The sequence below is a fragment of the Fusarium vanettenii genome (genome assembly GCF_000151355.1).
Source record: "Fusarium vanettenii 77-13-4 chromosome 5 genomic scaffold NECHAsca_5_chr5_3_0, whole genome shotgun sequence".
Classification (NCBI taxonomy): Eukaryota; Fungi; Ascomycota; class Sordariomycetes; order Hypocreales; family Nectriaceae; genus Fusarium; species Fusarium vanettenii.
In genome coordinates this window covers 1297017-1316692 of record NW_003315878.1, presented here as the reverse complement: position 1 = coordinate 1316692, position 19676 = coordinate 1297017, and the positions used below count along the sequence as shown (strand labels likewise).

Genomic DNA, 19676 nt, shown 5'->3' with positions numbered 1-19676 from the left:
GGGGCCGCTGATCCCAAAAGCCGTGCCTAGCCTCCACAGCATCCACTGCAAGTCGCAATCCGTGCTCTGTAACACGGGAGAAGCTCTGTCGCTGGTAACGATTTCTTGGGCGCCATCATGGCGGTGAGTTCGGCCCCCCGAAAGTGGAGGTTGTGAATCGTTGAGGTTCTCCTTTCTAGAACGGATTGTGAAATGATGGACAAAGAGCCTCCCTCGACAAGCGCCAGCACGTGAGAGTGGGAAGCCACTCTTTCCATTGTTCAATTGATTCAACAAATGCACCAACCTAGGATGCACCTACCTGCGTACCTAGCCTAACAGGTACCTAAATTCTTAGGCAGGCAGTCTGCCAAGTGCAGGTACTAGCGCCAGCATCACCATTCACCAACTTCAGTCGTGATGCATGATCAGAAACAGCAGCTTTAAAGCCCCGTTCACTCCTCACTCCCCGCCCACTCACTTATGTACATATACAAGCTTCTGATGCTCTCCTCCGCTTTATCGTTTTAGGTATATCTCCCAAGACATGGCTGCCAATCAGTCAGCGTCTAAGAACTGCGAGATATTACCAATTGCGCATGAACAACGCGGGCCTCAAGTCCCACAACATCCCACCTGCGCGACACCTGCTTCCAGACTGGTGGGAGTGATATCTGATGCACTCCACGTCATCTGGCGAGGGTCTTCCCGGCTGGAGCGCTCCTAGGCATTGATTGTATCATCTTTGTGGTTGCTTCATCGAACCAGCACAGAGTCGTCCGTCGCTTCATGCCCAAGTCATCTTGGAATGAGGACCTCACAGCTCAACCTAAGAATACGTAGCCAAACAATCACGGCATGGATCAGTCAGTAATATACTCGTGATGGGTCATATTGGGCTCAATACGTTGGGCAAATGTTAGCTTTTCTCTTTGGTATCTCATCATGTGCCTGCAATGTTACAGACACAGGGTAGCTAAGTCCATCCTCATCCACCTGTCCTCCATCGTCATCAGGGACATTTTCACTCCCCGTAGTTCGCTGCTAGCAGCCCAAAAAAGGTACATGGTTGCTTGTTACATCCCATTGCGAATAGTTTCGCCTCGCCTCGTCTTGTTTCGATCCCTTCCATTGTGGCTCAGCCCATATCAACCTTGACGTCGGGATTCATTCCATTGTATCCCATTTTGTAGCGAACCCCCAACGCGGGCCACTCCCAGGCAGGCGCAGGCTCCTAGCTGGCCGCGGGAGCAGCAGGAGCAGCAGGAGCCGCCTTGGGTTCAGTCGCACTGGGTGCGTAGGAAGCCTGAGCTCTATTCTTCTTGATGACTTCCTTGACTCGATCCTCGGCCTCATCCCAGTCGTCAGTGTCGAGCTTGACCAGGTCGATGCCATAATTGGCAGCGATCTGGCTCAACGCACCGAAACTCTTCTTGTCGTAGACGAAGCTAATACTGACACCGACACGTCCAAATCGACCAGTTCGGCCGATACGGTGCAGGTATGTCTCAGCATCAGGCTCGCTATCACCTCGTCCCTTCATGGGGATGTCGTAGTTGATGACCATGGAGACACTCGAAACGTCGATACCACGGGCCAAGACATTGGTGGTGATGAGAACCTTGTTCTCTCCCTGGCGGAACTTGGACAGAAGCTCGTCTCGCTCAGAGCCATCGAAAGCGGCATGAAGGGCAGAGACCTTGTGACCATCCGCGGTCATACGTCGCTGAATCTCGTTGGCGCTCTCTCGAGTCTATGACTGTGTTAACGATTGTACAAAGTGACTGTACGATTGCTACTCACCTTGACGAAAATGACGGACTGACCGATGGTCATCAGGCCGTAAAGCTTGCAGAGAATATCGTATTTGATGTCATTATCGGGGCAGTCAATGAACATCTGAGAGATGCCCTTGACAGTGAGCTCGCTACGCTGCAACTTGAGGCTGTGAGCGTTAGGCGCAAACTTGCCGGCATATTTCATGACATTCTCGGGGAATGTGGCGGAAAAGAGGAGGACCTGGATCTCCTTGGGCAGCATGCTACACATCTCGTCAGTGCTCGTATAACCAGTCGCGTATCAAAACAAAGCTTACTTCTTGACTCTCAAGCACTGATCGCCAAGTCCCTGCTGATCCAGCATGTTGTCGGCCTCGTCCAGCACAAGAACCCGAAGCTGAGAGACATCCAGCTGTCTGCGCCGGATGATGTCCATGACCGTACCCGGGGTTCCAACGATGACACTAGCTCGGACTGGTTCACCACGGGGTAGGGCTCCAGGAATGGCGGCAGCAACCTTGAGGTCCTGGATGAAACGGCCGATCGCATTGACGACACCCTCGATCTGACGGGCAAGCTCACGACTGGGCGCAAGAGCAAGGGCCTGGGGCTGGTCAGGTCTGCTGAAGTCGACGCGCGACAATATCGCAGTGACGAATGCAGCCGTCTTGCCGGTACCAGACTGGGACTGCGCCAGCATGTTTCGTGGGGGATTGCTGAGCATCAGAGGTAGGGACTTGCCCTGGACCTTGGAAGGCTTCAGGAAGTTCAGGGAGAGGAGGCCCTTGAGAATGTCCTCGGGGCTGGGAATGAATGAGTTAGCGGTGGTTGCATGATGGAGTTTGTAGCGACAAACAGTCCGAGATCCTGCCAAGTGGTGGCGGAGTGAAAAGGCGTAGCCTCATTGTCCTGAAGCTCGCTCAGGGAGACCTCGACGTCCCATTCAGGCTCCTGGAGGCCAGAGCCACCGAGTTCCTCGACGGTGCCATCGGTCTGGCCAGCCTCTTCGGCAGCGGGAGCAGCAGCAGGGGCGGCCTCAGCAGGCGCATCGGTGGCCGCTTCGTTGGGGTTCGTGATACGGCTTGCGAGATCAGCCATGGTGGGCGGTAGGCAAGCTGAATGTGTTTGTTCGATCGCGAGATGGAGGAGGAAGGTCGGAATAGTGGGGGGCGAGCGGTGATAGGAACGGTGACGATTTTCTCAGGCGGCAGTCTCTAGGCTGGCGCTAGGACTGGACAGCAGAGAAATTTTGTCACGATGGTGAATTGAGGGATTGCGATGGCTACTTGTTATGAAGAAAGCCGACGCGTATAGAGTCTGAAGAAGGAATGGAGATGAAGAGAGAGAAAAAAAAAGATTAAGCTTGAAAGTTAAAGTCAGGCGTAAACAACAAAGAACCTCAGTCACTGTCTGTGCAGTGGAAGCTACAGGCACCTAAGGTTCCGTGAGGTCAGGTTGGCGGGGTCCAATTGTCAGGCGGGATGGAGGGGCAGTTGCAGCCTCCAACAGCCCCAGTTGCGCCTCCCCCAGCTGCAGATGCAGCTTGCGGTAAGCTTCCGCCTTATGTGGCGCATTAGTTTTTCAGCCACAGCTTGGCCAGGCACGCGCAACTGCGCGACAATGAATAGCTTCCCGGTCAACTTCCTTCATTCACATCAACTACTTACAGTATAAGTGCGATATCCCGGAAAACGTGTGCGCTGTCAAAGGCCTTCGACGAAAGTCGTACTCTCCGTATAAGATATCTACTGTCTTCTAAAGGGACACATCGCCTCCGGCCTCAACATCATGGCAGCTCCTCCGCCGCCGCCACCTCGTGGAGGGCTGTCGCTTTACGAAAACCTCCTCGATCCCAAAGACGCATCTTCTGCCTCGACGACAATCTCATCGGCGCCCGTTCTTTACAACCAATCAGATAACAATTCTTCCGAAAATACTGTTAAAAAGGCTATCGATCCAGCCCTCCGCTTCCAGCCCATTCGTCGACCGCAAGCCAAGCAAGCGAAACCGAAAACTGCGTTCCCCAAACCTACAGCCCCTAAAACGACAGCCCCTTCCGCCCCTCCGGCTCCTGCGCAACCAAAAAGCACTCTTGCAGACTGGGCAGCGACAGAAGAAGATGAGTGGTTATATGGAACAGGCGAGAAGCGCCAGCGCGGAGGGCGCAAAAAGAAGAAGAAGAGGCAACAGCAGGCTGAGATCGAAACTAATTGGGACGACATTTACGATCCTACGCGACCAACAAATGTGGAAGAGTACTTGCACAGCGACGAAAAGGTGATGGAAGTCAGAGAATGGAAAGCTCTACTTTACAGACATCGGAGGAAGCGCGACGAGAGCGACCTTTCAGATGATGAAGAGGATGCGAGACATGTTACATCTAGTAAGTTCGACCAAGACAGCAGACCTACTGTGCCCCTGCCTAACCCAACTGCAGCTCAATTCGCACCGCCTGCATCCTACGCCGCTGTTCCTCCTCCCCCGCGATCTCCCCCAGCACCTCCGCCAGACGATGCGACAGGAGATGACGCCTTTGCGCGCCGGTCAGCCATGTCTCAAGGACAAGCTTCTCAACCTCCTCCTCCACCATCACCTCCTCCGGCCTCTAACTCGGCTACCATATCGCGCGCTCCCGTACGATACACGCAGTCTGAAGCGCCCAAGGACGAAGGTGAAGACGATGCATACTCTCCACCTCCAGCTCTCGGCGGTGGTTCCGCGGTTGATGATCTCGAGCGCGACTCTCTACCCCGATCAAGCCGACCAGGACAAGCGGGCTTTGCTCATCGCCTCATGAGCAAGTATGGTTGGACAAAAGGCACCGGCCTTGGCGCTGATGAATCGGGTATCGTCAATCCTCTCCGCGTTCAAGTCGAGAAGCGACGAAAGAAAGCCGACGCCGATGGTGGTGGTTGGGCGGAACCTGGTGGCAAGGGCAAGATCATTGGCGGCAAGCGCAAGGTAGAGGACACAGGCAAATTTGGTCTCATGAGTGACGTGATTGTGTTGCACAACATGCTCGAGAATATGGCCAATCTCGAGGAAGAGATTGCTGAAGGCCTAGGACAAGAGATTGGAGAAGAGTGTGGAGAAAAGGTTCTGAACATGATCACCAGTCTCAAAATGGCATTGAAGCTAACATGGCACAGTACGGACGTGTTGAGAGGCTATATATCGATCAGGGCAGCAGGAAGGTGTTTATCAAGTTTACGAACCAAGTTTCTGCGCTCAGGGTAATTCGGCAATTCCTCAAATCGTTCCCTACCAGTCAACTAACATGTTACAGGCTGTGAACGAATTGGATGGGCGCGTATTTAACGGCAATGCCATTGTCCCCAAATTCTTTAGCACCGAAAAGTTCGAGAAGGGGCTATACGATTAGACATGCGCATGGGTTTGCTGAATGGGCGTTGGGATAGAGTTGGTTTTGGACTTGGTTCAACAGTGGCATACACAATATGATACCCAAAGGCTTTTTCGTCTTGAGATGAGCGAATCAACAATGATGTGAAACAACGAACTATGTGTTGAGACTGCGTTCAGATAATAATAATTAGCCTATCTGCTAGTGTTGGCGAATAGTCGAACTACCTACGCAAGTAGGTAAGGATGCAGAGTGCTCAGGGCTAATTAATGTCCAACTATCTATCTCTCTTGCTTAAGATGCAAGGCCTATTCAAGAAGAAATGCCACTTAAAGAGTACGGACAGAAGCAAGGTTTGGGAGATCACATAACATGGTTGACTTGGTTCCAGAGAGTAAAAGATGGTACGCACACGAATTGAGGAGGTTCAGTCCAAGTACAGTCGATTATTAAGCTCTAACGGGTTATCCTTTGAACGCACTTGCTGCCCCCGCGAAAGACATCTTGTGCCTCACGAAGGATGACAAAACACAATATGTTGGAGAAAAAACAAGAACATGAGAACAGGGGACGACGCCAAAAACCGAACCATTTTCCCTCGTCTATCTCCTCCTTACAGCAGCTGAGCAACAGCGAAAAGACCAACAGCGGCCAGAGAGACCATGTTAACATTGAGGATGCCAGCAGCATCCTCCTCATCCTTGCTATCGGAGCTGGAGCCGGACTTGGTGTCGCTCTCGCCACCGTTGCCGCCCTCGTTAGCCTCAGGGTTGTCCCAGGTGCAGGTCTCCTCGCCCTCGATCTTGCCGTCATCCTTGAGGTCCTTAAAGAACTGGCAGAAGTCCTTGATATCAGTGGTGGAGGTGACGACAACGGTGCCACTGACGGTATCAAGCTTGGGAAGCTCGACCCTAGAGGCTTCATGTCAGCAAATATAAAATAAGTAGGCCGGGAGCATATTCTTACTTCTCAAAGTTACCACGGAGGCTGATACCGCCATAAACGGTCTTGAGCTTGGGGAGGTCGTCAATGGCAATGAGCTTGGTGTTGTTCTCAATGGCAAGACCTCCACCAATGGTCTCGAGGGCGGGGAAGGAGATGTTGGTGAGCTTGTTCATGTCGACAAAGGAGATGGTCTCGGAAACCTTGGTAAGGTTGGGGAAGGCAAGAGACTTCAGCTCAGGGTTGCTGGTGAACTTGAGACTCTTGGTGACGCGCTCAAGGGCGGGAACCTCGAAGTTCTTGGCGTTGGAGATCTGGACCTCAGCAACGACCTCGAGCTTGTTCATGGTAATGTCCATGTTGTTGCCGTTGTCGAAGATAAGGAGCTCCTTGGTAACGTTGACGAGATCAGAGTTGAAGGCGGTGATCTTCCTGTTGTTGTCGATCTGGAAGCTATCGACGGCGGCGACACTAAGACCACTCAGATCGCTGAGGTAGGTGTCGCTAATTCGGATGGCGCTGATCTTAGTAACGCCCTTGGTACCGAAAACCAACGTGCCGAGACGGGGGAGAGTGATGAAGCTGAGCTCGCCGACGTCGGTAAGAGCGTCCATCTGAAGGGTCTGGAGAGCCTCAAGGGACTCGAGGGAAAGCTTGCCACCGATGGTGGTAATGGAGCTGCTCGACAAAGAGATGATCTTGGAGGCATCATTGGCAATGAAGTCGCCAGTAATCTCCTCGGGGCCGGTAATGACGACCTCGCCGGCAACGGACTTGTCGATAATCAGGTTGGCATCGATGACCTTGCAGTCAATCACGGGAGTAGGCTGGGTGACCTTGACATCCTTGGTGCAGGTAGTAGCGCCTGTTGTTGGGCAACATTAGTACACGCGCCGACTGCAAATTCTAAGACGGCATACCAGATACGGCGGAGACACCAATAGCCGCAATGGCGGAGAGGAGCTTCATAGAATGCATGATGGCCTAAATAGGAAGCACAAATTAGTATCCGAGTTCGAGATAGATCGAAAATATTGGCAACGAGAGTATAGCGTGAGCGTGGATGGGTCGAGGGTCGAGTCCGTAACGTCTAAATCATCTGCAGCGGCCTCGGGGTAGATCGGGCGTGAAAGATGATCGCGATGGTAGACACGGCGGATATCTCGAGTGTTGAGGGCGTTTCGGTAGGGCGGCGATGTCCCCCTTTTGGGGAGTGAGGATATGGAGAGATTCGAGGGCAACCAACCTATGCGCAAGACGTGTGAGAAGACGAAGTGAGAGATGGGAGAGGGAGGCAAGACGAGAGCAAGCCAATTCGGAAGGAAGAAATGGCCAAGCGAATGACAGTGACGACGAGGTGTGGGGGGAAGAAAGATGAGGTTTTGTTTAGGGCAGGTGAAGGGGAAGGAAAAGCGAAGGCGAGACGAGACGCCCCAGGTGTCAAAGCACTGATAAAACGCATACGCATACTACGCGCCTCGGCGTGCAGTCGGGTCGGCCAAGCGATGCCATGCCTTGCCATGCGATGGATTGCTTGTACGTACCTAATTTGTAACGGGACTAGATCCTGTATTTCCTTGATTTTCTTTCTTGTTGTATGTGTTTCCTTTAGTATTCTTGGGGTGGTTTCTCGGTGAACGACTGGGATGGACGGGATGCTTGGGATCAGCAAAAGAATTCCTCCTCAGAATTAGGTAGGTAGTTAGATAAAGTCGGGCGAGTCTTGGGACGGGAAGTCGCAAAAGGGCCTGACGAAAACGAGTGTCGTGAAGAGAAAAAGTGGACGAGACGAGACGACGACAAGAGAGAGGGAAGGAAGAAGAGGTCAACAGCAGGAGAAAGAAGGAGGAGGAGAAGAGAGATTGGACGAGATGAGAGATGGACGACCGCTGCAAGATGAGAGCGAGCTCCCACACGGTGGGAACCTGGCGTCGCCTGCATGGAAGAAATGGGGAGGGATAGGCCAGGATAGCAGGGGTGGCCCCATCCCATCCACCCACTGAAATGTCAAAGCAGGGCACCAACAGGCCAGTTTAGAGCCATGGGGCCCAGGGGCACTCAGACACGCCAAAAAAGGAGCCAGTGCCTGTTCAGGGCGGTCCGTCCAGGGCGATGGACGGGTCCATTGGACGGGCGGGCCATGATCCATTGCAGCAGGAGGCCAGCGCGAGGTGCGAACGGGTGTGACGGGGGCAGAGGCCAGGTGCGAGAAATGCGGCTTGTTCCTCGGGGACACTGCTCCAGCTCCATGCCTACCACTCATTTCCGCTAAATGGATCAAAGACAAGCCACCCACGGCCCCATTGTCGATGGATGGCCGCTCGAGTCACTCACCATCAGATTCACTCATCCATCCATCGATCCATTGAGTTTTGCCTGGAGGTGACCGCTTCTCAAACCTTGCTCAGCGCTGGTCACAGGCGGGCCACGCACCTCAAGCAAGCGACGCTCGATGCAGCAGTGAATGGATGGGTGACAACGCGATTGCAACACTGCTCGGCCAACAGCAACCTTGATTACAACAAAAACAATCAACATCGCTCTCGCATCTGCCAATGCGTATCAATACTTGCCTGACCTTTTGACAACGAGTGGGGTTAATCAGGTCCCTCCAACCGTTGCAGCCACGCCCGCCGTCCTGATGGTGTGGTAGCAGCTATCTCTCCCTCTAGCGGAATGTGGCTGGCTTTGAGCAACCTGATCTCGCAGGGGATACAATTGTTTCCCATCGACTTTCACCTGCGGTCGAGAAGTCTCTCATCAACTCCAAGCTCGATATCGTATGCTCCCGGGCCGGCATCTTCCAGATCAGGCACAAACTCAAGCCCAGCTCTCCTCGACTCCGATCTCCATCGCAACCTCCCACTCAGGCGAGATTTGCTCCCCATTTCAGCTGTTGATGTTGCTGGGGAGGTCCGCTTTCTGCTCAGGCTAGCAAGGATGGCGGGAGGTTGTCCCCGGAGGTAATCCGCAGAGGTGTTAGCGAGACACTTGCTGGCTTGCAACGTCATCACCCATTGCCACCTCCAAAGGGAGGCCACCGAAAGTACACACTAACACCTGGCGACTGAGGCGATTAATGCACCACTCTTTCAACGACGCCCCTGGCCAGGGCCAATTTGCTTCCATCCGTCTTGTTTCGTCCATATCCGCGCCGTGACGGTCCACGCGTCGGCAAGCATTTGCCATGGAGCCGTGACCGATCCTGAACAGACCTCGTTTCACTTCACAATTGCACCAAACGTCATGATCCTTCCATGACACAAAGGCTAAACCTCGCCCAGTCTTGTCTTTGCATCCAGGCCACGGCTGTGCGGCTTGCTAGTGCAAGCTTTGCCATTAGAGGGCACTTGTGTCCAAGAAATGGCCAAGATACTAACACAAACCATGGTGTTGTTCAATTGCAGCATGAGTCCAGGCCTTGGAAGACCTGCTCTGTGGTACACCGAGAGTTGGACGTGCCGGGCATGGGATTCACACACATGCATGGACACCATTGACCTTTTGATGGAGACAGTTCGATACGAAGCAACACACTCGACCGACTGCCCTCCGGGGCCTCCGGAACCTCCGAGCGGGTATCGTCGTTGTTCTCCTCTTTATTGACTCCCGCAGACCAAAAAAGAAACCAAATGTCCTCCTTTTTCTATCCCTTGCCTTTTCATCTGGGAACCGAATCCTTATTTCCCCTGATACTCTATCGGTATCTATTCCCTACGTGCCTCGGGAAGTAAAGAAAGCCGGTGACATCCTGGCCAGGGTCACAGTATCTCTTCTCGCCCCTCGTGTGCTTCCAATCTGAGAGTCTTGGCTGATGCTTCGATCACACAAGGGATCTCGGAGTTCTAGAGCAACCGCGCCCGCAAAGCCAAGACCAAGACCAAGGCCAAAAATTCTTTCTTGCAGTGGATAACCATCATTTACCAGACTGGGGAATATGCCGCGGATAGATGCTGCTACAGGTACCCCCTTTTCGCACCACCCCTGGATCAAATTCGTCCCTGGCCTTCTCTCCCCGGCTGCAAGGGCCACAAAGCTTATCATTCATCTTCTCCCTCTGGAGCAACTTTGGAGAATTAGCCGGGAGAATCATCATTTCAACCAGCACCCAGAGAGGAATCTATCATCAGAGCAACAGAGGGAGGCGGGTGCATGTGCCCTCGGCCATTTTCTCACACAAGCATGAGAAAGAGTTTCAAGTCTCACATCCCGCCCTCAAGGGCTAAAAAGTAAAAGTCAATTCGCCGGCCACTCGACGGTTTGAATGTCATCGTCTTGCTCGCCGCCGGGTATGCGTGTGAGCTTGGGGCTTGTCCCCGTTACTTGGTTGGATCGTCCGCCACCACAAGCCTGCGGCGCAAGCCTCCTCCATTCCGTCCCGCCGCCCCCTGACGCGTAGGTTAGGTTGTTCCAACTCCACATTTGATCCAATCCATCGAGCTGCCGCGGCCTGGCGTGCAGCAGTCTGAGGCCGCTCATGACCTGTCGTCCCTCGCCAAGCAGCCTCCCACTTCCCGCTTTCAGATTCCACCATGCCAGGTTTGCAGCGAGCTGGCGATGCAGGTGAATGGGGGGTGGTGATCAAGGTTTTCACTGCACAAGACAGCTTTAGCCGTCGAGCTGCCAAGACCTCTTGTCGGAGCAAACCAGCTGGAGCTTGACCACGTATCCATGCACCTGATCTGATATATCCATGTCCTTTCCTGCGGGTTGGTCCAACCCAGGCTTGTTGGGTGCTCGGCAAAGGCGTCGTCGTGTGGCGTAACCTATTTCAACACCGTTTGGAAGCGATACCATGAAAGCGGGCTCATCCCAGAGCAGATCGTCGATGGCGAATCGAGCAGGTCCTTCAATCACGTCCCTGTTCCGAAATAATTGCCATTGATTGCGCATTTTGCCCTTCGAGCTTGGATGAGCCGACGAGGTTGGGAGAACGACTCCTGAAGATCATCAGGCGCCTATGGATTTGATAGTCGGTTTGTGCCAATCATTCATACACTATTGATGAGCTCTGTGACATTACATCACCACTCGACGCTACCAGAGGATGGGCATCGGAACGGATCCGTCAAGACGCATCATCATTCAGGAGATCATTTGTCTACGCAGTAAACAGCGTACAAGCAACAACAAAAGCTGACCCAGCAACCAGGGGCAAAGGGAAGCTATTCCATCGTGCTGATGTCTGTCTCCTCAACTCGCCACATGTACCACATGAAGAGACTCCGATACGGCGCGAACTTGTCAGACAGCTCGACCATGTCCTGCTCAGACATGTACTTCCACTTGCCGCCCTTGGACTTGAGTTTGGCAACGTCACGACCGACAAAGGCAGCCATGCCTCTCTGAACCCCCAGATCACCGAGCGAGAAGACATCCATTCTTTTAAGCCCAAAGCAAGCGAACATTTCGACGGACCATTTGCCGAGGCCGCGCACGGCGATCAGCTTCTCCATGACCTCTTCGTCCGAGGCATCGTGAAGCATCCGAGCACTTAACTCTCCACTGGCGAACTTCTCAGCGAGGCCTTTGATATACTCGGCTTTGCGCTGCGAAAGACCTGCTGTGCGAAGCTCCTCGATCGACTTGGCGGCAACCTGAGATGGGAGCGGGAATCGCGAGTCGGGCTGTTCCTCGAACAAGGCAATAAATTTCGCCTTGATTGACTTAGCCGCTGCTCCTGATACTTGCTGGCTGATGATCCCACTCGAAAGACTCTCGAACGGATCAATCTCCTCTGCCAATCCCTCTGGTGAAAAGACTCGACAGTGGTGGTTGTCGATCAGCGGCTTCATGCGCCCATCAACCTTAATGAGGTGGTCGCAGGCCTCTTGAAGCAAATTCTCAGTTGTCGTCCTGACTTGCGGCGCCTTGCTTGGCGACACGGTTTCTATATCCCGCGATGCGACAAGCCTTGACGTCTCTGGTGACAGCAGCGGCGCATTTGTCAGCTTGGGGTTCGCGAGCCGCGTGACGGTCGCGCTGCGAGGCTTCCTGGTAGAGTTTCCAGACTCGGCGAAAAGACCTGCTGCAATGGGAGTCGGTGTCAGCGGCGGGAGGACTGCTGCCGGAGTTGTCGGGTTGCCTTGCGCACGCTTCCTTGGTGGTGTCAAGGGTGCTTCGGCTCTGTCTTTGGCTGGAGGTGCCTTGCGCTTCCGGCCATTGGTTTTGGGCGCAGTCTGAGTGGGAGGTTCTAGCCTAGGTGTAGATTGTGCGCTGATGCGTGCAGAGCGCCTTGTTGCGGCCATTGTTCGTGATGTTGTGAGTGTTGTCCTGACTTGAGTCGCCCTCGATGGTATCGTGAATCGGCGGATGAACAAAGTAAGATGATGTCGCAAATGCGCGACGTGCATGTGAGATTGCTGGTCGTAAAAATTCCCAAGTTGCCTTCACGCTAATGTCTAAAGAACGCGACCCTTCTTGCAGGCGACTTGGTAGAGTATCTCGTTCCTGGAGATCTTGATGAATAGGAGACATTCACGCTGATGGCAGTGGTTGAGACATTGCTACAGTCAGCGATCAGCGACAATTGCGCCCTGTCGATATCATTGGTCCAATCCTCAAGGCCGATCTGGAACACAAGACGACGTCAGCGGAGTTGCTTGAAAGAATTCTCAGCCGATCACTTCAATGCCAGCTACTGAGCATGGACACTTCCCTGGTCATTTATTCCCCAGCTTATCAATCAGGTGTTCTATTTGCGGTGTCCTTCTTTTTATATAGGTACTGTAAAATTGCACCGGGATCTGGCAGAGTTTTCCCGCCAGGACTGGAGTCGGCTTAAGAATACTGGCTGCTATTTCTTTCAGCCGTCTGGGGTGGTGTCAGCATACGGCGTTTTGGTTGGAGATCTTTTACGATCAGTGGATTAGCCGGCCAGGGGGAAGGCATGCTGGTTCCGCTAGATCAGGGTCATGATGTGCTTCGGTTCATGCTGATTCCTGGCCTCTCTGTTGTACTGTAAGAATTCTAACCTCGTATTCAGGGCCTATGAAACGACGCATCAGTGTGATATGGACAGCAGAGTGTCTAGCTCGTAACTGCAACTGGTTGTCGCCGGTCTTACAGTGGTGACATGTTACGCTGATTTGGGTTAATATTCTCCTACTTGTGATGGTCTTGATGGTGATTTTCGTGGTCCGTTCCACGACATGGCATCGGAACGGGTGTGTTATGTGTAGCCATTCCATCATGGACTATGGATGGCATAACGAAGCTTGACTATTTGAAAGCCGAGACTGCGCTACCTATTCAAAGGCAATCATCGTAAGGGACAGTTTAGAGAGAACATAAAGATAACTGTCTAATCATGAAACAAATGATCATGTAATTTATCACGAATCCAGGGTAAGCCAAGATAAAACGAGGGATCCATGATGAATGTTGAAGAGACCCACTCATCCCGGACGTGGACGGCATTCGGACGGGATTCCATTATAGGGGCTGTCTGCCGCTGAAGCCGCTGGGACGCCGGGCGGCGGGCCCTGTGGAGCGCCTGGAGAGCACGAGAATAGTGGGGGAGGCGGCCCTGAATCGTTTCGAGGACCCTGGACTGCACTGCACCTGCCTAGTGGACGCACGCACTGGGCTCCAGCTTTGCTAAGCCAACGAGAATCTAGGCTTTTTTTGTATCCTGAGAGGGAAAGTGCTGAGCTGTCGCAATGTTGACAGTGTAGTATTTTCTGGCTGGCTCCATCTTCCCTCTCGTCGCTCTGCCATCTCACGACCTGACCTGGCCGTCTTCACCAATTGGCACCGGAGCCGCCACACACTCGTTTCTACCTTAGTCTTGCTGCTGAACCTTGATCAACGCGAACAGAACATTGTTGATACTGAACGCCGTCTTAGACACGCTAGACCCCTTTCGCGACGACCTCAGTTCCCCCAAAGCCGCCAACAAACCCCTGTCCGTAGCCATTTCAGCGTCATATCTGTCCCCGGAGGAAAAAAGACGAGGGACCAGCTTTTGCCTCTGGACAAACGGCGATTGCGACGACTGCTGCGACATCGGCCACCACCTAGGGACAGCAGAGCCACGTGGCTTACGACAACCATCGTGCCGACGACTGCTGCGACGGGACGGGAGCTTCTTGGATCATACACACGACGGACGACTTGACCTTGACGATTGGGTGGTGACAACGGTCCACCCGAAGCACTCGCCATGCTTCTCCCACACGGCGGGCTCAACTGGAGAGCCGCAAAGGCCCAGATGCCCCCGAGCAGAGTACTGCGTTCTAACCTGACACGGTCGCGCCTGTTGCTCCTTATCGGTGTAACTGGCATCATAGTACTACTATACCGCAGTATTCGAGCAACACCCCCGGGACCGCAAGAGTATGGCCAAGACTCGGCACCACCTGTCCAAGAAATCCTTAGCTGACCGAGTTCCAGTGTTCGCTGCTGGGGCCCGAACAAGTCCCCCATGGAGATGACGCCGAACGAACATGCCGTGTGGAATGCTCACATGCAGACACCCGTCATCTTCAACCACCATAAGCCGCTCAAGGTCGAATCTCCCACGATCCAGCACATCGACCTGAACCCCATAACATCGAGCCATCAGGCCCTCATCAGGAACGAGCGGATACTCATCCTGACACCCCTGAAGGATGCTGCTCCCTTCCTCGCCAACTACTTCAAGCTCGTTGCTGAGCTCACCTACCCCCACCGCCTGATCGACCTCGCCTTCCTGATCTCCGACTCGAAAGATGATACACTGGCTGTCCTGGCGTCTGAACTGGACCATCTACAAAAGCGGAAAGACGAGGTCCCGTTCAACAGCATTACGGTCGTCGAGAAGAACTTTCATTTCCACCTGAGCCAGAATGCGGACCAGAGACATGCGTTTGAGGTCCAGGCACCTCGGCGCAAAGCCATGGCCAAGGCCAGGAACTATCTCCTGGCCACGGCCTTGAAGCCCGAGCACTCTTGGGTGTATTGGCGCGATGTGGACATTGAGCAGGCCCCAAGGCGGATCATCGAGGACTTTATTGCACACGACAAAGATGTCCTCGTTCCCAGTACGTTGATGCCATTTCTAGGTAAAGGCGAAACTAACTGTTCTAGATATCTGGTTCCACCGTTTCGAGAAGGGTGTTGACATTGAGGGTCGATGTAAGTGATGCACATCTGGTCAATGTTTCCCCATACTTACATCCACAAACAGTCGACTACAACTCTTGGATTGAATCGGACAAGGGTCGCAAACTCGCCGATAGCTTGCCCAAAGATACCGTCATCGTTGAAGGTCAGTAATACCAATGCGCGGACCGGAACTATTCTAACAGCATACATGTAGGCTACAAGGAGTTTGACACTGGACGCCAATATATGGCCAAGATGGGCAATTGGCGTGACAATAAAGACGTCGAAGTTGAACTTGATGGCATTGGTGGCGTCAACATCCTTGTCAAGGCTGACGTCCATCGATCTGGTTCGTTACCACCGGGAGCTGAACTGGGGCAGACACTGACATGTTCTACAGGCATTAACTTCCCTTGCTATGCCTTTGAAAACCAGGCTGAGACCGAAGGCTTTGCCAAGATGGCCAAGCGTGCTGGATACGATGTCATTGGCCTCCCCAACTACATCGTCTGGCACTATGACACGCAGGAAAAGGGCAACAAGTAAAATGCTCGAACCGATAGCTCAGGCTCGAGTTGATCTCCTACGCCTCAGCCCCTTCTTATGAGAAGGGAAGGCTGGTCCTTGGACCTGCAACTCTATACGTGGACCCATGACGTTACGCGTGTCAACGTTTCCAACTTTCAGCGGATTCGGTACAGAATACCGAGCCGAGCATGGCGAGCGCAACAACCATGTTGGCGTTCTCCAGGCAACTTGTTCCATTTCATTTCGACTCGACCCGTCGCGTCTTTAATACGGTCATGCTGGCGCTATGGGATTTTTAGGAGGTGGGGTGGGCCAAAAGCGAACCAGATGCTTTTCTGTAATATTTGAATACTGGTTGTCTATTGTCAAGATTGGGTTGCGATGGATCGAATTGGGTTTGAGAAGAAGCAACACGAGTGTAGATAGAGACTTGGCGAGTCCTGGTGGGTGGATGCGGGTTGGCGGAGTCTGGAGCAGATTTGCAAATAGACAACACAACATAATTTGTACATGAACAAGACCGCCTTGGCTTAGTCCTTGACTACTCTTGAGTTCGACTTTATGGTGCATCTTCAAGTGATGACCTCTAAGTGTTGCCTCGTGAAGTTGACTAGGCATCTGCCTCAAATACACGCAAGCCAATATTATTCCTCTTTCTCAATACTACCCTGATATTTCGACCATTATAATAATACTGACGATATAGAAAGCCTCTTGTCACCCCTCTTCAAGGCAACCGGGGTTGCGGAAGCTGGTGCCTAATCTATTAATCCAGTAGAACGGTCTGTTCCACCATCTCTGCTCATGCGCCATGATCATTGTCCATTATCTCGTCCACAATACTGGAAAAGAAAACCTGAACCGTAATTTCGTCCTGTTCAGGGATTTTGGTAGATGCCTAACAGAAGAAAACTGCGGTTGCGTAATGGAGCAAGGCAACGACAAGATCAAGGTCAGGAGTATCGTCATGAGTTGGGAGATGAGGGAGAACCAGAGAGAAATGCAGTTTGAAGTATTTTTTCTTTCTTTCTTTCTTTCTTTCTTTCTTTTTTTTTTTTTTTTTTGAAGATTATAGCAAGATATTTTAAATGACTTTAAGGGTCCATAGCGGTAAGTATAAGTGTGAGTTGAAGGTATAACCAGGTCGAGGGGCTAAGAGCTCAACGAGGGAAGCTAAAGAGTATTATAAGACTCACTTCGCTTTTACAAATGAAACGTTTGCTTTCAAATACAAAAAATAGTGTGGCTTGAGTCTCCCTAATCAGGCAACCTCCAGGCCTCGTCTTTGTTAATGGGGGATTGAGTGTAAGAAGGAAGTTGGAGGGGTGACACAAGTTCGCAAAAACATTTATCGTGACATAATTGTATAAAACACAGACACATTCTCAAATAGGTAGAAGAAGGGTATCTCATCTGACCGTAAAATGCTATAATGACTTGAAAAGAAGGGGTTGTCTGGTGATTGGCTGATGGGGTTGCTAGGTGGGAATAGCTTCACCTCTGACTCAGAGAGGTGGCTCGCGTGACTCAAGCATGTGGTTCCGTGAAAAGCTCGAGATGCTGACATATTCTCACTTGACCTGTGAAAGGGGTGTAGATATCGGCTCAAGATTTACAGAAAACGAATAGACATGGCAAAAGCCATTCGGATCTTCTAGCAATGTAGATATGAAATAACCCTTGGTCAATAATTTCGACTATCAATCATCGGAAAGCCTCCAATGAAATGATGGTCTTGTCAGCCTAACTTGTACAAGTAAGGGCGTGGGCGAATCATACCTTTCATCTCGGGTTGGCCATGTGAAATATTGCGTCACATGATCGGGAAAATCTCGGACAAAGGCAAAGAGTGCCGTCATCCTCCCGCGAACTGGCACAGGCAACGATAAGAGTCCTCGCAGGCTGCCTCGACCCAACCTTGTCAACCACCAACCAAAACACCAGACATAACGACGACGCTGACGACGACCAAGACCGAAACGAAGCGGTAGACTTGGGTCCCTCGACTGTCCCGAGTCCGTGTACGTCTGCCTTTATTTCTCTGGCAAACTGCACCACCTCAAGAGCACCTTTCGGCCCAACCCCACTATCCCAGTCCGAGTCGAGGCCCCCGTCCGTTACGCCATTTTCCGGATCGACCTGTTCTTTGAGAGGAAATAGGACTCTTGCTCCTCATCCTCTCTCCTCCTCCTCCTTCATCAACAACCCGACACAACAACAACAACTACCAGAAACATGTGGGGCTGGTTTGGCGGTGGCGCGGCGCAGAAGCGCAAGGACACCCCCAAGAATGCGATCCTCGGTCTGCGCGCGCAGCTGGAGATGCTGCAGAAGCGCGAGAGGCATCTTCAGACACAGATTGACGAGCAGGATGGCATCGCTCGCAAGAACGTCAATACAAACAAGAATGGTATGCGGCCCTCACTGGAGCAACGGGACAATGCGGGGCAGAGATGCTGATGGACATGACAGCGGCCAAGGCGGCCTTGAGGCGTAAGAAGACACATGAGCACTCGCTCGACCAGACAGTCTCGCAGATAGGGACACTGGAGCAGCAAATCAACGCGATCGAGTCGGCCAACATCAACCGGGAGACCCTGGTGGCGATGGAGAAGGCCAGCCAGGCCATGGCACAGATCCACGGAAAGCTTACACCGGAGAAGGTGGACGAGACAATGTGCGTCCCTAAACCCCTTCCCCGACTTTTGCCGTTTTTGAAGGAGACATTTTCTGATTTCTTGATACAGGGAGAAATTGCGAGAGCACAATGCCATGAGCGAAGAGATTGTCGCCGCCATGACCAACGCCACTATCGGCGACTACGTCGATGACGTCGATCTGGAAGAGGAGCTGGAGCAGCTACAACAGGAGCAGCTCGACGAGCAAATGCTCACGACAGGCAACGTGCCCGTATCAGATGCAGTACACAAGATGCCCACGCCGGTAAACACAGAGCGTAAGTGCACGGAATGGACCTTGGTCTTGTAACGAAACTAACATGCGGCAGCTCAATCGAGCAAGAAGCAGGCTGTGGAGGAAGACGACGAAGAGGCCGAGTTGCGAAAGTTGCAGGCTGAGATGGCCATGTAAGGTGACTGTTGGGCGGCTTCGGTTGTTGCATAGCATCTGGTTGGTTGGGATTTGAGCGCGGGACCACATACATTTACGCCGACTCTCCTCGCTAACAAGAGGTGAATGGATGGGTTAAGGGGGAGGAAGGGGATGGTCTGTGAACCCCCTCGTGTCCTACAGGTCTTTTTTATTCTGTTGGGTGTTCTGTCGGCGTTGGCGTCTGAGGCTGTTGCTGATGCTTGTTGGTTGCAAACCACTGTCCATCTTTGCCCCTTTGGTACTGGCATTAACATCGCGCTCTTCATCTCGGGCGAGGTTTCGCTTGATGGTTTTGCAGGCGGTGTAGGATGTGAACGCCAGGCGAGGGATATTGGTGACGCTTGGCGAGCTTTCAGATGGCAGAGAATCTAGATCTTTAATGCGAATAAATCATGTAGCATTCGCGCGAATGGGATGTTGCGGAGTTTGAACGGCAGACATCAGCTGAACATGTCTGCCCAGGTCCAACTTGTAAGTTGGGACTGACAAGGGGGCGGAACCGCAGAGCGAGCATCTTGGCGAACTCCCATATGATATGACAGAGTCCACGTCAAGAAGGGCCCAAAAACCAGGCCCCATGTCAAGGTATGGAAAAGCAGCACGATCGACATGTTCTCTGGCTACCAGAAGCACAAGCAGGGCTTGATATGTGGCCACCTCGCTGTCCAATGTGTGGGTCGGGCCGCCGCTTTCTTTTTGGATTGATGGCGGGATCTCTATCTCGTCACCGAAACAAGGCCCAAGCCGAAAAGAAACGGACGATTTTGATTGCTTGGATAATCTAATCGAGAGATCTCGCAATGGGCCGAGTGGAGAGCTTGGTTCTTTCAGCCGGGCTGTTGGGACGGCCCTCTTCAGGTATGTTGGTTGTTAGTTGCACTTCCATG

At 52.6% G+C, this 19676-nt stretch overlaps 6 protein-coding genes across 6 annotated transcripts; 3 read left to right on the top strand and 3 right to left on the bottom strand.

Annotated features, from left to right (window-relative positions):
- Positions 1–889: 889 nt before the first annotated feature.
- NECHADRAFT_69543 (uncharacterized protein) lies at positions 890–3077 on the bottom strand. Its single transcript, XM_003050814.1, has 4 exons — positions 2614–3077; positions 2075–2560; positions 1783–2020; positions 890–1732 (listed from the first exon to the last, which is right to left on the bottom strand). The coding sequence occupies exons 1-4, from the start codon at positions 2853–2855 to the stop codon at positions 1214–1216; spliced, it is 1485 nt and encodes a 494-aa protein (XP_003050860.1). The 5' UTR covers positions 2856–3077; the 3' UTR covers positions 890–1213.
- A 468-nt stretch (positions 3078–3545) lies between these two features.
- Positions 3546–5139, top strand: NECHADRAFT_41503 (uncharacterized protein; the record flags this gene model as incomplete). The annotated part of the gene is made up of 4 exons (XM_003051208.1): positions 3546–4140; positions 4195–4853; positions 4907–4990; positions 5044–5139. The coding sequence occupies 4 exons, from the start codon at positions 3546–3548 to the stop codon at positions 5137–5139; spliced, it is 1434 nt and encodes a 477-aa protein (XP_003051254.1).
- Positions 5140–5538: 399 nt separating this feature from the next.
- On the bottom strand, positions 5539–8065 carry NECHADRAFT_61287 (uncharacterized protein). Its single transcript, XM_003050813.1, has 4 exons — positions 7608–8065; positions 6984–7047; positions 6088–6928; positions 5539–6032 (listed from the first exon to the last, which is right to left on the bottom strand). The coding sequence occupies exons 2-4, from the start codon at positions 7039–7041 to the stop codon at positions 5735–5737; spliced, it is 1197 nt and encodes a 398-aa protein (XP_003050859.1). The 5' UTR covers positions 7042–7047; positions 7608–8065; the 3' UTR covers positions 5539–5734.
- Positions 8066–11228: 3163 nt separating this feature from the next.
- Positions 11229–12311, bottom strand: NECHADRAFT_80541 (uncharacterized protein; the record flags this gene model as incomplete). The annotated part of the gene is made up of 1 exon (XM_003050812.1): positions 11229–12311. The coding sequence occupies one exon, from the start codon at positions 12309–12311 to the stop codon at positions 11229–11231; it is 1083 nt and encodes a 360-aa protein (XP_003050858.1).
- Positions 12312–14215: 1904 nt separating this feature from the next.
- NECHADRAFT_69539 (glycosyltransferase family 62) lies at positions 14216–16212 on the top strand. Its single transcript, XM_003051207.1, has 6 exons — positions 14216–14400; positions 14458–15086; positions 15133–15180; positions 15233–15313; positions 15365–15499; positions 15551–16212. Exons 1-6 carry the CDS (start codon positions 14228–14230, stop codon positions 15694–15696), a joined length of 1212 nt encoding a protein of 403 aa, XP_003051253.1. The 5' UTR covers positions 14216–14227; the 3' UTR covers positions 15697–16212.
- A 1373-nt stretch (positions 16213–17585) lies between these two features.
- On the top strand, positions 17586–19193 carry NECHADRAFT_104514 (uncharacterized protein). The gene is made up of 4 exons (XM_003051206.1): positions 17586–18088; positions 18151–18355; positions 18426–18634; positions 18686–19193. The coding sequence occupies exons 1-4, from the start codon at positions 17914–17916 to the stop codon at positions 18766–18768; spliced, it is 672 nt and encodes a 223-aa protein (XP_003051252.1). The 5' UTR covers positions 17586–17913; the 3' UTR covers positions 18769–19193.
- Positions 19194–19676: the final 483 nt, after the last annotated feature.

What these genes read in the sequence shown, in the direction of transcription:
- NECHADRAFT_69543 (XM_003050814.1), bottom strand. Translation starts at nt 2,855, where the DNA reads ATGGCTGATCTCGCAAGCCGTATCACGAACCCCAACGAAGCGGCCACC. An exon ending in ACTTGGCAGGATCTCGGACT is followed by an intron (nt 2,561 to 2,613) that starts GTTTGTCGCTAC and finishes ATTCATTCCCAG; the next exon opens with CCCCGAGGACATTCTCAAGG. An exon ending in AGTCCGTCATTTTCGTCAAG is followed by an intron (nt 1,733 to 1,782) that starts GTGAGTAGCAAT and finishes ACACAGTCATAG; the next exon opens with ACTCGAGAGAGCGCCAACGA.
- NECHADRAFT_61287 (XM_003050813.1), bottom strand. Translation starts at nt 7,041, where the DNA reads ATGCATTCTATGAAGCTCCTCTCCGCCATTGCGGCTATTGGTGTCTCC. An exon ending in TGGTGTCTCCGCCGTATCTG is followed by an intron (nt 6,929 to 6,983) that starts GTATGCCGTCTT and finishes GCCCAACAACAG; the next exon opens with GCGCTACTACCTGCACCAAG. An exon ending in CTCCGTGGTAACTTTGAGAA is followed by an intron (nt 6,033 to 6,087) that starts GTAAGAATATGC and finishes TGAAGCCTCTAG; the next exon opens with GGTCGAGCTTCCCAAGCTTG.
- NECHADRAFT_69539 (XM_003051207.1), top strand. Translation starts at nt 14,228, where the DNA reads ATGCTTCTCCCACACGGCGGGCTCAACTGGAGAGCCGCAAAGGCCCAG. An exon ending in CAAAGATGTCCTCGTTCCCA is followed by an intron (nt 15,087 to 15,132) that starts GTACGTTGATGC and finishes TAACTGTTCTAG; the next exon opens with ATATCTGGTTCCACCGTTTC. An exon ending in GGCTGACGTCCATCGATCTG is followed by an intron (nt 15,500 to 15,550) that starts GTTCGTTACCAC and finishes CATGTTCTACAG; the next exon opens with GCATTAACTTCCCTTGCTAT.
- NECHADRAFT_104514 (XM_003051206.1), top strand. Translation starts at nt 17,914, where the DNA reads ATGTGGGGCTGGTTTGGCGGTGGCGCGGCGCAGAAGCGCAAGGACACC. An exon ending in CGTCAATACAAACAAGAATG is followed by an intron (nt 18,089 to 18,150) that starts GTATGCGGCCCT and finishes TGGACATGACAG; the next exon opens with CGGCCAAGGCGGCCTTGAGG. An exon ending in CACGCCGGTAAACACAGAGC is followed by an intron (nt 18,635 to 18,685) that starts GTAAGTGCACGG and finishes AACATGCGGCAG; the next exon opens with CTCAATCGAGCAAGAAGCAG.